The sequence below is a fragment of the Cervus elaphus genome, chromosome 21 (genome assembly GCF_910594005.1).
Source record: "Cervus elaphus chromosome 21, mCerEla1.1, whole genome shotgun sequence".
Lineage (NCBI taxonomy): Eukaryota > Metazoa > Chordata > Mammalia > Artiodactyla > Cervidae > Cervus > Cervus elaphus.
The window spans coordinates 13450931-13468473 of record NC_057835.1 but is presented as its reverse complement, the minus strand read 5'-3'; the positions used below and the strand labels follow the sequence as shown (position 1 = coordinate 13468473).

Sequence of the window (17543 nt, the reverse complement as noted above, 5' to 3'; positions counted from 1 at the left end):
TGCTGTCTTTGCGGTTTGATGTAGTGAGGCGGTCCTGGCCCTGGGACTGCAGAGGTGGGAACATCTCTTGTTGAGTGGGTGCCCTATGCTCTCTGAACACCTGGTCCTCAATGGTTAAGTGAGCCTAACCACACTTTGCTTAGGAAAGATCCGGGGACCACTGCACGTGATACTGTCCATGATGCTTCTTGCCTTCAGCTTGGCACAGAGAAGGCACTAAGAAATATTTGATTCATGAAAGAATGAATGAATATATGGATGAGTCATTGTTACTCCTGACTCCTTCTGACTGTTCTTTGTCCGCCAACACTGTTACATTAATAACCCACCCATCAGGATAAATTCAGATGGCTCCATCTTTCCTGAGCTGGTCCAGATTTTTCAGAGTGGCTTTCCTGACCAGCACTAGGTGAATGACTAATGGAGAAGAAATCAGCATCCAGAGGCTAAAAACACAGGACAAGGTAGGAAATCGCTGAAGACACCCAGAAGGCTTTCCCAGACATGAACTAAGAAGAAGAGGGAGGTTAGAATGGTCATTGCTCAGGCCCCTGCTTCCTGGCCCCTGCCTACCTGTCTTTGCTATACCAAGCAGATCCATCATTCCATCCACAAACCCCTTGCCCATCCCCAAGTCCCCTCCTGCACGCCTTTTTGCACTCAGCCGTGCCCTTTCTTCCCTTCTCAGCCGACCTCGTTCCCATCTGCCCTTTAAAACTGCCCAAGTGTCCCTTCTTGGAAACTACTCCCCATATGCTTCCAAGACAGGCTGTGTGTGTCTCTGGGTTTAATACAGTGTCAAGGCTCTCCGCACCCATGCCCGCCTGCCCCACTGGCTTGTGCAGTCCTGGCAAAGCAAGGATTCTGCCTGCTTATCCCTGAACCCACCCTACACCCCTGCTCAGTACATCCTGATGTTCAGGGCTTTGGGGAAAAACTGACCTGGGGGGGAGCGTCTTGAAAAAATTGGTGACCTAGGACACAGAACTCATGTGTCTGGGTCCCAGCTTCCTCATGTGTACAAGAATGGGAATCAGCCCTCATTACACACAGTTGCGTGAGGGTTAAATGAGGGAACACACGTAAGTGCTTAGCCGACTGTCTGGGAAGCAGTAGCGAGACGCTTTCAATAAATGCTGGCTGTCATCATTATCTTGGTAAATAATCCTCTTCCCACAGAAGCAGCAGAGGGCTAATGACATGTGTGAAAAGGATGGATAATATTTCCTAAGCCACAAAAAAAAAAGTGTTCTTTCTTTTTTAAACGAACTGAGGTGAGTTCTCAGGATTATATATATATATATATATATAATTTTACGGTACTTCTTAATGGTAGCCTGAAACACTCACCACCATCACTGAGTTTGACCGCAGCAGGAGATAAGTATCAATATATGAGGAGTTTAATTCCAGAAAAACTAAGCGAGACACAAGTAATGGCCATCACTCTGTCCTGATTTGAAATCTCAGCGTAGGTGCTGACTATTAGATAATGAAAGAGATTGCTTGATTCTGTCTCTGCGAGGACTGAGAATTCACTTATCTGGCATTTAAATGCTTCACTTCTATCTCTAACAGTCTGAGTTGCTTTGGCCATGTTCACTTAATACCCCACTGGTCACAGAGGTCAGTTTATGCGATGAATTCCAACAGCATTAGGAATCCAGATGCGTTGGGCACAGGTCAGAAATCTCGGCTCTGAGTTACTCACAGCCATAACACCTAAGCGGCTTATGGAATTCTTCCTCCAGCAAAGTGGGTGATCAGCTTACTTCTTAATTGTGTTGCCTGAAACCCAAGACCCTAAAGGATAATCAAATGCAAGGCCAAGTTCATCCCTGAAACTCAAAACCCATCTCAGCCCTTCTCTGTATGGATTTCTAGTGCATATTTCAGGCCTTGTATTTGAAGGCTTGCAGATCTTGTAAGAAAAGCTCTCCATGAAGCTGACATCAGATTTCCTTGGAAAGCTAAGGTCTCTGATTTGTTAAGGGCAGACAAACAATTTCCAAACATGAGTTGGGAAAACTGGAAATACAGACTAGAGACGGGAAAAATAACATCAAGGTTTTTTTTTTCCTGGCAAGATTATGCAGTCCTTGTCCTGGGCTCTTGATCCGGAAACTCTTTGTTATTAAGTTGCTAAGTCATGTCTGACTGTTTTCAACCCCATGGACTGCAGCACACCAGGCTTCCCTGTCCTTCACCATCTCCCAGAGCTTGCTCAAACTCATGTCCATTGAGTTTGATGATGCCATCCAACCATCTTGTTCTCTGTCATCCTCTTCTGCTCCTGCCTTCAATCTTTCCCAGTATCAGGGTCTTTCCCAGCATCCAGGCTCTTCACATTATTTGGCCAAACTATTGGAGCTTCAGCTTCAGCATCAGTTCTTCCAGTAAGTATTCAGGGTTGATTTCCTTTAGGATTGACTGGTTTGATCTCCTTTCTGTCCAAGGGACTTTCAAGAGTCTTCTCCAGCAGCACAATTCAAAAGCATCAATTCTTCAGTGCCCAGCACTCTTTATGGTCCAACTCACACATCCGCACATGACTACTGGAGAAACGATAGCTTTGACTACACGGATTTTAAGTTGTGTTAAACTCTGTACATTCTCCTATTTCATGCTTCCCAGCCTCAGCACAAGCCGTGACCTGTGCCTAGGAAAACCTTCATCCTATCTTTTATCCAAATAACTGATTTTGTTTGAAACTTGGTCCAAGCAGCATTCCCCAGGCACACTTCCACTTTTGGGTCAATGAGATAACCATTCATTGTGCATTTTCTTGAGGCTTTTCTCAACCACGGCACTTGGCCATCGTAATGAAATCTTCACCTTACGAGGGACTCTCTCACTATAGCAGTGGTTCTCAACCAGCGGTGATTTTGCCCCTAGGGGACACTTGGTGAAGTCTGGAATCACATTTGATTGACATAACTTGGCGGGGGCGGGGGGGGGGGGTTGCTCCTGGCTTCTACTGGGTTAAGGCCAGGGTTGTTGCTAAACTTCCTATAATGCACCCAGGGCAGCCCCCACAACAAAGGCTTATCCCACCCAAAAGTCAATAGAGCTGCCATTAAGACATGAAAGGGGTAAGCTGTTTGTTCAGAAACTGCCCTTTGTCTAGTTATCCAGCACCGAACACAGTGCCTGGCACATACTAAGCCCTTACAGCATCATTATGATGTTGAGTGAAGGAAGGAAGAAATAACAACACTCGAGCTTCTGATTAACAAGATGCATCCAACCTCAGCTGAGAAAGGAACTGCTGTATAGTGGAAAGAGTGCTGCCTCTGGAGGAAGAACTGAGTTCAAATAGCTGCTCTGTGGTTAATATTTCAACTTGGGTGAGACATTAGCTCTGACTCAGTTTTATCTTCACCTGTAAAACAGAGCTAATGTCACTTATTTACTCAACAAAATATGTTCTGCACCTTGAAAATGCTAGACTCTTGGTAACTTGCTGAGGATACAGTGGTGACCAAAGCAGGTATGGTTTTCAGCCTCCAGTTAGCTTACAATAAGGTCAAGAAGTCAAGTGACAGGCAAACAGATACATATATTGCTAGAAATCTGACCAGCATCAATGGAAAAAAAAAAATGCTACCTGCTCTATCAGTTAACAAAGGATGCTGCAGCCATCAAACCATCACATTATAGCCACCCCAGATGGTGAGCCCTGAGGGAACTTAGGATAGAAACATCAGGATCAGGCACTGCAGGGGACAGTTCTGGTAGTCCCGTGGTTGGGACTCTGCCCTTCTACTGCAAGGGCCACGGGTTTGATCCCTGGTCAGAAAACTAAGATCTTGCAAGTCACAGGGTGCCCAAAGAAAAAAGATTCTAAAATAGAAAGAGAAAATAGGAATTTCTGTCATTCTAAGTCTACCTGGAGACACCAAAAATGTTGTAAGAAGGAAGGAGTATATCAACTTTTCATTAAAAATATACATGTGCATTTCATAGCAGCATTATTCACAATTGCCAGAGGGTGGGAAGCACCCAAATGTCCATGGATGGATAAATGGGTCGATAAAATGCAGTATAGACATTCACTGGAGCCTTAAAGGAAGGAAACTCTGACACCAGCTACAGCATGGATGAACCTTGAGGACATTATGCCACAAGGGAAGTAAGCCCATCACAGAGGGACAAACACTATATGATTTCACTCCCATGAGGATTCTAAAGTAGAATACTTTCTACTTTCTGGATACTTCCAGAAAGTATAAGAGAATGGTGATTGTCAGGGGCTGAAGGGAGGGGAAAATGAGGAGCTGGTGTTTAACAGGCACAAAGGCTCAGTTTTATAAGACTGAGAAGTCCCGAGACTGGTTGCACAACAACATGAATATATTGGACGCTCCTTAAATGTACATTTAAAAATGTATGTTAAGATAGTAAATTTTATGTTATGTGTATGTTACCACAATAAAAAAACATTATTTTTTTTCCAAAGGGAAACACAGTGCCCTCTCCATGGAGAATGGACTAGAGGGGAGTAAGGAAAAAATGAAAGACCAATAAAGAAGCCACTGATGTTTTCCAGGCAAGAGATGCTGGTGGGTCTGGACCAGGGTGACTGCAGTGAGGAGCAAGAGGAGACCAGAACTTGGACATTTATTTTGGAGAAGAACCATGCTCGTCTTCCTCGATGGGTTCTATGTGGCCATGAGGGAAAAAGAAAGTTTCTGGCTGTATACAGAACGGGTGGGTAGGGATGCCGTTTATTTTTATGGGGATGCCATTTACTTTCAGCTGAGAAAATGGGACAAGACAGGTTTGGAGAAGAAATCAGAAGCTGAGTTTGGCAGTCCCTTTCCTTGATAAACACACACAGACACACACACTTCATACAAGACTATGGCATGAAGTGGATTTTAGTAAATGGTGAGGATTTGCCTCACAGCTCAAATAACCTAAATTGAATATCACTATTAAAGTACTTTTGGAAGTTGGAATATAAATAAATTTTGGTTTGTGTTTGCTGAAGATACACTGGAAAGATACCCAAAAATGAAAAAGAAATTATTTATGGGGAGTGGGACAGTGGAATGGGGTAGAGAGAGACAGAAGTTGTACTAAGACATTTCACGGTTTGTCTCTATATTATTATTTATTAAACTGTTTATTTCATTTTACTTTGGTCATGCTGCATGGCATGTGTGATATTAGTTCCCCAACTAAGGATGGAACCCAGGTCCCATGCATTGGAAGTGAAAGTGAAAGTCGCTCAGTCGTGTCCGACTCTTTGAGACCCTGTGGAATTCTCCAGGCCAGAATACTGGAGTGGGTAGCCTTTCCCTTCTCCAGGGGATCTTCCTAACCCAGGGATTGAACCCAGGTCTCCCACATTGCAGGCAGATTCTTCACCAGCTGAGCCACAAGGGAAGCCCAAGAATATTGGAGTGGGTAGCCTATCCCTTCTCCAGGGGATCTTCCCGACCCAGGAATCAAACTGGGGTTTCCTGCATTGCAGGTGGATTCTTTACCAACTGAGCTACATGGGAAGCCATTGGAAGCATGGAGCCTTAATCACTGGACTGCCAGGGAAGTCCCTACTTCTACAATACTTTGACTTACGAACCATGTACATGTTTTTTAAAGAAAACTAAAATTTAAAAATTAAAATTAAAAAGTCATTTAGACTCTCTCCATCAGGAAAAATTCTCAGTGGTTATACCATCTGGCTAGGTTCTGAATCCTCCTCTCTCTTCCCCTTTCTCATTCTTATATACTCCCTCCAGAGTTGGGTCCTTTTCTGCTCCAATCTATATTCTTCTCATTTTCAATTCAATTCAAATCTCTTTTGTCCCTACTTTCAAGCTCAGCTCTGGGTTCACTTTTGCACATTAAAACTCATAAAAGTGTTCATATGAACAAAAAAACAAACAGAATCCTAGAAGTGGTACTTTTAAATGCAAATCCTGCCCCTCCCATCAGGGGTACAAAAATAAGATGAGGTCGTGGGGATGTGGTGTCAGGGAAGCTGTGATACCACAGAGAACTTGAAGATAGACAACCCAGTAGGTGAGGTTAAAGAATGCCAAAGGCAAGCAGTACTTTGTAAACAGCTTTGCTTGGGACCAACTTGACTACATTCTCTAGCTTCCTCATGCCATCTTTGTTGGGCATGTGTGTCCTCGATAAACTAACAAAAATTAAAAAAACAAAAGAACAGAAGTTGAGTTTGGGACATGTCACTTTCAGGAAAATGGAGAGGCACCCTGTCAAGTAAATAATTGGGACCTTGTCTTTCTTGTTTATAGCTATATTCCCTACAAGGATTTCTGGTACACAGGAGGTCTTAATAAATATTCATTGAATAAGCAGATGGATGGGTGAACAGATGGGTGGATGATGGATGGGTGGATGGATGGTTGATGGATGATAGATGATGGATAGATGCATGATGGATTATGAATGATAGATGGGTGGATGGACAGATGGACAGATGATGAATGGATGGATGATGGACAGATGAGTGATGGATAAACCAAGAGTACAGTGTCATTGCAGGCAAGATAAAAGTCTTTTGAAGAAGTGGTCAATCTGTTTTGTTCTGTTTGTTGTGAGCTCAGTGAACACAGACTTGTAACCTGCATAGAGCAAGTCAATCCCACCCACAAGGGCTTAAAACCTTTATTTTGTCTCTTATTTTTTCATTATTTCTTCCTTCCATCTTTAGACATGGGAGAATGGCGCCCTACGCAAGGGCAGTGGCCCCCCTTTAGAAGGTGCCTCTGGCTCTATGGTCTATCCTGAGAAAGGCAGAGAAGGCAACTGTCAATTCTATAAACAGCTGTTACCATTCATGTGCCAAACCTTTGCGCCTTCGGTGCCTTGTTTTCTCTCTGAGGGGGATAAAGACTGAATGAAAGTTGCTCTCTCACCCATGCTCTTTTTTCATAAAAATGAGAAGCCTTAATTGGGAATTAGATGACAATGAAAGTGGAGTGGCCTGGAACTTGATGGGCCTTCTACAAATGGCATTATGATTTCAGATTTTCAATCGTGGGAGAAGCATGCCCAGCAATGTGGCAAAAAGCATCTCTCTAAGCCCCAACTAAACCGAAGTGCCTAGTCCAGGGCGCAGCAATATTCTGCATGTATGTTCCAGTCTGGCTGAATTCTATTTGTGTCTGCATAGGAAAGGCAGTAACAGTAGATTGAATAATTCACTTGTAGTGAATAATTCACCTGCATGATCTGAAACCCTGTTGGTCACAAGACGGGAGGGAGCAGGGAGCCCTGTCGAAGAGACCTAAGGTTGTGTAACTCCTGGTTGCTCATGAGTTTTGGAACTTGCGGTGAGCCTGTCCTTTTGAAAAGGTATCTAGAAGAGGATCGCTTAGATATCTTCCTGCTCTGCCTCTGAGACACAAAACCGCTGCAGGTTCTCTAGCAAATGCACCCTGACTCTGTCAGCTATCCAGGCCCCCTCCTCCTCTACACCCTCAAACCCACTACAGTCCAGACTGGTTCCAGCCAAGAAATACTCCTTCCATTTGAAAACCTGCATGAAGGAGGCGGAGAGTCCGAGCTGTGTCTGTCTCTGTGAGTGAGCTGGCGCTGTCTGTAATCATTTCTTTCAGGTGGGATTATGTGTGTGATAAGGCATCGTGGGCCCCATTCAAGAGCACCTGACCCAGACTCCTAAGGGTCACTGTCCTCAAGTGGCTCCCATACAAGATGGTCCAGGGTCCCATCACCGATTCTGCCCAAATTCTGTTAGCTCTAGAGGGCCCATTGTTGAGCTGGTGTCCAGGAGATGGACTGAGAGGCCTTACAAGTAGCTTGCCACAATAATAGTTTCAATACATATTTTTAAAATATACTATGTATATTTACATTTATAATTATTTCTGTTTTATAAATACAGAATAGCTATATCCCATACACCTTTCCATAGCTGCAGGTTCTGCATTCACAGATTCAACCAAGTATGGCTCAAGAACACTTGGGAAAAAATTCCAGAAAGTTTCAAAGTGCAAAAGTTGAATTTGCCACACTTGGGCAACTCTTTACATAGCATTTACATTGTTTTTACAACTATTGATAGAGCGCTTGCACTAACTAATCAAGAGATGACTTAAATACACAGGAGGATGCATGTAAAGTGTTAGTCGCTCAGTCGTGTCCAACTCTTTGCAACCCCATGGACTGTAGCCCGCCAAGCTCCTCTGTCCATGGGATTCTCCAGGCAAGACTATTGGAGTGGGTTGCATGTAAAGGTTACATGCAAATACCGTGACATCAGATGGTAAAGAATCTGCCTGCAATGGATGAGACTCAGGTTTGATTCCTGGGTCAGGGAGATCCCCTGGAGAAGGGAATGGCTACCCACTCCATCCCTGAAGAATTCCAGGACAGAGGAGCCCGGGGGGCTACAATTCATGGGGTCACGAGTCGGACACAACTGAAAGACTAACACTTTCACACTTTTTGAGGAAACACCTGTTAGCCCAAGAAGCAAATGAAGCAAAATATAGTGGAAATAATATGGTCTGAATATTCAGACTTGGGTTCGAATTTTGGTCTTACTACTCAGTAGCTGTGTGACTCAGGAGATGAGTAACTCAACCTCTCTGAGACCCAACTTCCTCAACCCATAAATGAGAGCATGAGAGTCGATTTTTCATTGGTGACGTGAGGACCATGTGAGACCACACATGCAAGATTCCAGGCACAAAATCCTGCCCAGACGAGAAACACCCAAAAGGTGGCTGCCACTGTGATCACAATTAAGTTGTTCTTGAGCAAATTAACATGAAATTGGCAGAGGAAAATGGCATCCAGCAACCACAGTGAGCCCCAAAACTCTATCTCATGACCAGCACGACTGCCCAGGGGCCCCAGGTCATACACAGCTGGACCCTCTGTCCCGACACAGTGGTGGGAAGAAGAGGATTCATGATCACAAACGTACCTGGCTGCTGGATCCAGCTGTTCTTTCCTACAAGGAGAAAAAAACAAAGCATAAATTACATGCAACTGCTTCTCCTCTCCCCAGTATCTTTTCTCAAGCTTCCTTTGCTGAAGATGCAGGAGCAAGGCAAAACGGTACATGTAGAGGGGGACCCAAGAATGAATGGGGCTTCCCCAGGCAGACCCTAGACCCCTCCTGCAACCTAACATGCCTGGTTCTGAACTCCAAGATCCCTCTCAGCCATTCATTCGTTTATTCCAGGGGTCCCCAACCTCGGGGCCACAGACTGGTACCTCCTGTCAGATAAGCAGTGGCATTAGGTTAAAAATACAGTGCGCAATAAATGTAATGTGCTTAAATCATCCTGAAACTACCCCGACCCCACCACCCAGTCTGGGGAAAAATTGTCTTCCACGAAACCTGTCCCTGGTGCCCAAAAGGATGGGGAACTGCTGATTTATTCATCCAAAAAAATGGTTCCTGAGCACCTACTCTGTCCCATACCGTGTACTGGGTTTAGGTGACCTATTAAGTGGTGGGGACAGACCAGGGAACCAGGAATTAAATGAGATAGCACATATAAAGGGCTTCCCAGATGGTGCTAGTGGTAAAGAACCTGCCTGCCAATGAAGGAGATGTAAGAGACACGGGCTCAATCCCTGTGTAGGGAAGATCCCCTGGAGGAGGGCATGGCAACCCACTCTAGTATTCTTGCCTGGAGAATCCCATGGACAGAGGAGCCTGGCGGGCTACGGTCCATGGGGTCTCAAAGAGTTGGACACGACTGAAGCGACTTAGCATGTGCATGCATGCACACAGCACTTATGAAAACAGGTCTAATGTTATTCAGCCCTAGAGAAATATTACCGCATATTGTCCTTCTTCTCCATTTCTAAGAACTCCAATAATCTTGACCCTGCTCATAAAAAGAACAAATTCTGCTTACACAGTAAATTAACTGAGTCTTTTTGGTCAGGTAACTTCTGTTTCTTGGGCCTTAGTCTCATCTCCATAAATCTAATGATTCCAGAGCTGCAATGACAGACACTAATCACAGATGGTCATTGAAATTAAAATGAAAGAAAATAAAAAATTCTGTTTCTCAGTTGCACTGGCAATTAGATACTCAACAGCCACCTGTGACAGGTGGTTACCACATAGGGCAGTGCAGCTACAGACAATTCTGCTATTGATATCACTTTCAGGGAACTGATCAGTGTGCATGAATTTTTTTGTTATTGTTGATGGTAAACAACATCCGATTTTTAACATCTGCCCACTTTTCTGCTTGTGCATGAGAATGTGTAACTTATTATCTGCCACCCACATGCCCCAGAGTCTTCCTGTAGCTTCTCAGCCTCCTACCACCTACTTCCACTAGGTCTACACAGTCTCCGTGCTAAGCTGCTTCAGTTGTGTCTGACTCTTTGCGACCCTATGGACTGTACCCTCCAGGATCCTCTGTCCATGGGATTCTCCAGGCAAAAATACTGGAGTGGGCTGCCATGCCCTCCTCCAGGGGATCTTCCTGACCCAGAGATTGAACTTGTGTCTCTTACGTCTCCTGCTTTGGCAGGTGGGCTCTTTACCCGTAGCGCCACCAGGGAAGCCTCAGTCTCCATAGACCAGCAAATCAGAAGACCTGGGTTTGGTCTCTCCTGTGCCCAGCATCGTGTGTGGCCTTGAGCAAGTTCCTGAGCTGGAGGCCTGTTTCTTCTTACCTAAAATTGGGGTTGGACTTGAAAGTCTTTAAGGTTCTTTGAAATTAAAAAGTAATGAGTATACAATTCTAAGTAATCATAAAAACAAAACAAAAAAGGCAATACCATACCTCATCACTGGTAGCCCAAAACATACAAATATAAACATACACATTTCAATATGTACACGTGTGTATACATACACACATATTCTTGCAAAGTAACAAAGAACCACACTTGCTGGAAATGGATATGGCACTACTTTTAGAAATGGGCTACATAACTGCATCCTTCAAGATCTTTTGGAGGATTACAAAATCATGCAGCCACCATGGAAAACAGTCTGACAGCTTCTCAAAAAGTTAATATAGAGTTATGTATTCCACTCCTAGGTATATATCCAAGAGAACTGAAATAAGTATCCACAAATAGGTACCTGAATGTTCATGGGCGTATAATAGCCCAAAAGTAGAAACAATACAAGTGTGTATCAGCTGATGAATGGATAAATAAAATGGGGTCAATATCGTGAAATATTATTCTGCCATAAAAGCAATAAAGTTCTGATACACAAGACAACATACATGAAACTTGAAAATATTGTGCTAGGTAAAAGAAATCATAACATTTTATTTATTTACTGTATTTATTTATTTGGCTGTGGCATGTGGGCTCTAGTTCCCTGACCAGGGATCGAACTCAGGCCCTCTGCATTAGGAGCACAGAGTCTAGCCACTGGACCATCAGAGAAGTCCCAAGATTTTATTTTATATATGAAATACCCAGAATAGGCAGAATAGAGTGATAAAATAAATGTGTGGTTGCAAGGGCTGCAGGAAAAGAGGGAACCAGGGGTAAGTGCTAAAGGGCACTGGGTTTCTTTGGGGGATAATGAAAATGCCCAGGAATTAGACAATGGTGATGAATACCCAACTTTGTGAATATGTTGAAACCCACCAAACTGTTACTTTAAATGGGTATCTTTTATGGTATGTGAAATCCTTTTGTAGTATACGAAGTATATTTCAATAAAGTCTTTTTAAAAATAAATCAAATAAAAAACCTTTAGGAAGCAGGTGAAGACATACCAATGTACTATCAGCTACTTTTTATTTTGCTGTGAAACCTATGGAATGGGTTGGAATATGGGGAACATTCTTTTCTCAAGGGACTGCCTTGTTTCAGAATGGTTGCCAAGTGAATTCTCTAGTGGCTTTAAACTTTTGTCCTTGAAAAAAAGAAAGAAATGTTCCCTCCTAGTCTAAAAGCAGTTCCCATATCACAGCAGCTGTCTGCAGCACATTGTATTCCTCCGAGTCTCTGACAGCTAGGACAATGCCTTATTTATAATAAATCAACCCAAAAGAATGGGCCTATTGCCAAGACCTTGGGATGCAAAACAAACAGAAATCATCTTGATTCAGCGTTCAGTGTGGTTGCACAAGCTCTGGTTTTGGAGTTCAAGGTCAATCTGTTCTCTTCAGGAGAGGCAACCGGTCCATTCTAAGAATCTTGCTCTCCTAAGGGATTTTGATACTACCCCAAACTCATAATGATTATAGCTGCAATAGGAATCTGCCTGCAATGCCAGAGACCCAGATTCTATCCCTGGGTCAGGAAGATCCCCTGGAGAAGGGAATGGCTACCCACTCCAGTATTCTTGCCTGGACAATTCCCTGGACAGAGGAGCCAGGTGGGCTATAGTCCATGGGGTCGCAAAGAGCCGGACACGACTGAGCAATTCACACACACACAGAATAGAATTCTAGAATCAGAAGGAATCATAGAAAGTGTCTTCAGGGTGCGTGCGTGCATGCTAAGTCTCTTCAGTTGTGTCCGACCCTTTGCAGCCCTGTGAACTATAGCCTGCCAGGCCTCTCTGTCCATGGGATTCTCCCAGCAAGAATACTGGAGCGGGTTGCCATGCCCTTCTCTAAGGGACCTTCCCGGCCCAGGGATCGAATCTGTCTCTTTTATGTCCCCTGTATTGGCAGGCAGGTTCTCTACCACTAGCGCCACCTGGGAAGCTCATCTTCGGGGTAAGTAAATCTAATTTCGAGTAAGAAGATGCAGTCAGTAAACCCAACTCTACCATTCCATTATGGAAGTCTTGTTTCCCCTCATCTCCTTAGCTCTTCCACAAGTCATCACTCCCTGAATTTCTGTGCCTCTGCTCATTCCCTTTCAGGTCCTCCCTCCATTGTCCCCTCTTGCTTCTGTTACCTTCCCGTAAGCCCTCATTTCCTCTTCCCTGGAATCCTGGAATCATTTGTTAGCTGATCTCCTGATCCTGGGCCTGTCCAATCTGTCCTCCACACCCCTTCCCATCTCTTCCCTGAAACACATATCTGAAAGTGTCATTCTCTGCCTTCAATGGCTTCTCTTCCCTTTCGGGATCAAGGTGAGAGTCCTTCATGAGTCATGTGTGACCTTCATGGCCTGGCCCAACCTTAGCATATACAAGGAGCTCAAAAATACTGATGGACTGAATGCCTGGACTAGAAGGTGCCATGTGCCATTGGACCCTCTTGGGATAGCACCACAGCTCCTGAGCTGGGAGAGGGAAGCATGGCCCTGAGGTTTTGGGGCCCTGTGGGTCATGGTCAGGTTTTGGATCCTGTTCTCTTTGTCATTGGAGAAGGAAATGGCAACCCACTCCAGTACTCTTGCCTGGAAAATTCCATGGATGGAGGAGCCTGGGCTACAGTCCATGGGGTCACAAAGAGTCAGACACGACTGAGCGACTTCACTTCACTTCACTTCTCTTTGTCATGGTTACCCATTGGAAGGTTTTATGCAGGGGAAATGAGTCAGTAGACCTCCATGTCCTCAGTGTCCTTAAATCTTCACCACAATCAGGTGATGGAGGTGGTGGGAATATTGAGGCCGAGTTCAGAGACTGATCACAAGTCCCATGATGAGAATAAAAGGAGGTGGGAGGGAGTCACTAGTCCAGCGCTGGGTCATGTCATGATCTGTGAACCCAGACATGTGGCAGAAACATGCTGCAGAGTGGGTGGGTCCCCACTCCAGGTATGAGTCTGAGCATCCCTCTACTTCTCCTACCAGCTCAAGGGTCCTAGCGGTCCAGCCTTCCATTCACACATTTAAGAATCCGAGCTCAGGATTGAAAACCTGGCAAGGTGCAGTCTGTTTCAGAAACCCAAGTAGCGACCACAGGCTTGGAGGACCCTAGATGTGGCTGACATTGGCCACATGACCAAAGTTTCTAAGCCTCAGTTAGCTCATTTGCAAAAGGAGCCTGGTGACACCAACCACCCAGCCTGTCTCCAAGGGCTTCTGTGTTAAAATCACCAGGGATGCCTGTTCGAGATGCTTCAACTATTCCAACGCCATTAAAATTGTTGAGGGTTTCCCTGGTGGCTCAGCGGTAAAAAAAACCTGCTTGCAATGTGGGAGAACACAGGAGATGTGGGTTCGATCCCTGGGTCGGGAGGACCCCCTGGAGAAGGAAGTGGCAACCCACTCTAGTATTCTTGCCAGGAAAATCCCAAGGACAGAGGAGCCTGGTGGGCTACAGTCCATGGGATCACAAAGAGTCAGACACGACTGAGCAACCGAGCATGCAGCACGAAACAGATGAAGGATGCAGGACCTGCATGTCCACATCCCCCACTGATTACAACCCGTCTTAACATCTGAGAACCTCTGACTTATTTCAAGGGGTGCCTGTGAGTATTAAATCAAACATCAGCTCATATTCCAGGAGCATATTGGATGTCCCATAAATATTCATTTCCCTCTCCCTTTTCATAGGTGCTGGCCATTGGAAATGGAATGTAATTTTTTTCCCTGAAGACTCTCATTTAATTTCTCACTTCTGGGAACACGAAACATCTCTGGTCCCCCAGAGGACTCCACCAGCTGCTTCTTCACCTGCCCTTTCCTACCGTCCAAAGTGGTCTGGGGGTGAAAGGCATGACTATCCTGGCCTCCAGGATGGCCAGGCTAGCCCATTGCACTCACTCCTCACTTCCTCAGCCTCTGACCCTGCTTCAACATTGACTGGACCTTCTCTTTCAGCCACTCCACACTGTCTAGCTAGAAACGCTGGGTGACATCCTGAGATCATCTGGGGAACTTCAAAAAATACTGGGCTGCACCCCCGTACCTGCCTCCTCCCCCTGGGATTATGATTTAATCAGTCTGGGGATGGTCTGGGCATTGGGATATTTTAAGCTCTATTGAGTCTAACACGAGGCCCAGACCGAGAACCACCACCTCCAGGACATCCTCCAGGAACCGTGAAGGCCACGGGCACACACACAGGCCCGCGGAGGGGGTGGTGAGCCATGCCCTGAGCAGTCAGCTGAGCGGCCACTTGCCTGAAGAATGGAAAAGAGACGACTGATTCATAGAACCGCCACGTCGCCACGAGATCAATCCTGTTGGGGTTGGTAGCATAGTACCTCCAGGCGGCCTGGGGAGGAGAGACGAGGGGTGGGAGTGAGCTGATGTCACCCAGAAGGTCACACGGAATCCCACAACATTGAAACAGTAAGCCCCGGACACCTATGGGTTCAGTGTGCACTGAGGTCATACCCAGAGTAGCCAGATTCTTGGCCTTTTGTAGCTCCTATGGGAGGAAAAACCTCCTTGACCTTATCATCTCAGATGGAGAAAACAGGCATAGTAGAGGGTGGGGTGGAGAAGTGAATTACCGTGGAGAGGGGAATCTGGGTATCAGAGCCCTGAAAGGAGCAGGGATTCCTCTTGCTGCATGATTCCTTGAGATTTCTCAAGTAGGTGCGAAGACAAACAGTCTTTTGTGCCACTTCTGGGTGCAAAAGACAGTCTGGCAGGTAAGGTTTTGACTCGAACACCACTAGATCTTCGGTATACTGTGATGGTTTGGGGGTTGGGGAGGATAACAGGGCAGACTCTTAGAGACCAGAACTGACTCAGAAACTACACGGTGCAAGATAACACCGGGCACCATCCTGTCTCAGCCCCCCAGCGACACTCACTACAACGGGAAGCAATTTCATGAGTGGGAGGTCATGCAGACGGTCTGTCCCAGGCAGCCGGCCAGAGCCAGAACACTCTACCTTCCTATTCTCTCTGCTCCCAACAGCCCATAAAACCACGAAGCAAGAACTCTCTCTGAAGGAGAAGAGGGAACACTGCCCCTCCCGCCATCTCTCACTATTGTTCCCAACTCCCAGCCCAGGGTCGGGGAAGCGAGAGGGAGGAACCGCTGGGGAGACCAGCACCCACTGCTGCACGGTTGTCTACTGAGTGGGATGAACGGTGAATCAGTAAGCATTTTGCACACGTGGGCATCTCTCCCTCTCTGGACTTACGAGCTCTCTATCACGAGCAGACGTAAGGGCCCACACCTCCTTGCAGCTGGTTGGCTACGCACCTGTGCTCTAGGCTGACTCTTCATTGTGGGTTCCCCGTTCAAGACTGGTGAGAAGTAGGAGAGAAAACCTAGTGTGGACCCAAGTCCAGGCCAAGCTCTCCACTCCATCAGGGGTAAAACAGCTGATGGGTGGGCTCCTGTCTGAGTCCCGTGTCTAGGTTTGGCCTGGCTTAGAACTTGGATGGGAGAGTGATGGGATGGTCAATTTCAGGACACAATTTCTGATGCTAGTCAGAGAGACAAACCATAGCAACACCCAGAGTCGTGGCAAGCAGGCTCGGTCCTGGGTCCATCCCAGGTCACGGCGTGCCCACTCTTGTAGAAGCATACGGACACACACACACACACACTCTCACACAGAGACACATGCATACACATACACAGAGACACACACAAACACACACACACAGACACATGCACACACATGCACACAGACATAGACACACACACATACATGCAACACACACAGAGACACACACATATACACACAACACACACACAAACACACACACAGACACACATATATACACATAGACACACACACACATAGACACACACACATAAACACACACATACACACAGACACACACACATAGACATACACACATACACACAACACACAGACACACACACATAAACACACACATATACACATCGACACACACACACATCGACACACACATATACACATAGACACACACACATAAACACACACACATACACACAACACACACATAAACACACACACATACACACAACACACACAGACACACACACATATACACACAACACACACACACAAACACACACACAGAGAGACACACACACATATACACAGACACACACACATAAACACACACACAGACAGACACACATATACACATAGACATACACACAGACACACACACAGACACACAACACACACACACAGACGCACACACATAACATAGACACACACACATAAACACACACACATACACACAACACACACAGAGACACACATATACACATAGACACACACACACACAGACGTAGACACACACACACACAGAGGCACAGACGCGTGGCCCCGTCCAGTTCAGCCCCAGGCAGACAGACCTGGATGAGCTCAGCGGCGGGCTTCCTCCTTTTCTCAAAGTGCTTCTGACGGTGCTGCTCCTGCACCTTGAGCGCTAGCCCGGACCCCAGGATGCCCTGAAGGGAGAGGTCAGGCCCTGAGGTCAGCTCCCCAAGGCTCCTCTGGAGCCCCACCCCGACTCTCAGGCCCCAGTGATGACGCCGAGCGAAGGGGAGAAGGAGAAATCCCTTCTTTGTCTTCCAGGGAGTGGGGGCCGGGTTAAGCGGGGCCTGGCAGTCAGGGTTCAGTTCCGGACTCTGCCACTTCCAGCAGGGAGACCCTGGCCGGCCTCCTCTCTGCTGCATCTCAGTTTTTTCCACAGGGAAGTCAGATAGCAGCGCCCACCTCACAATTCTGTGAGGAAAAAAATGAGATAACGTAACAGGGACTGCCTAGTAAGGAGTAGGAGGC

General features: G+C 46.0%; 1 protein-coding gene across 2 annotated transcripts in view; it reads right to left on the bottom strand.

Annotated features, from left to right (window-relative positions):
- Positions 1-17543, bottom strand: part of KCNQ3 (potassium voltage-gated channel subfamily Q member 3) — a 301013-nt gene that overhangs the window by 20326 nt on the left and 263144 nt on the right. For both annotated transcript variants that reach the window (XM_043880308.1, XM_043880307.1), the window contains exons 7-9: positions 17114-17209; positions 14976-15070; positions 8930-8956 (exon numbers count right to left, since the gene is read on the bottom strand). In XM_043880308.1, the coding sequence (XP_043736243.1) occupies positions 8930-8956; positions 14976-15070; positions 17114-17209 (218 nt within the window). The remainder of the gene's footprint in view (positions 1-8929; positions 8957-14975; positions 15071-17113; positions 17210-17543) is intronic.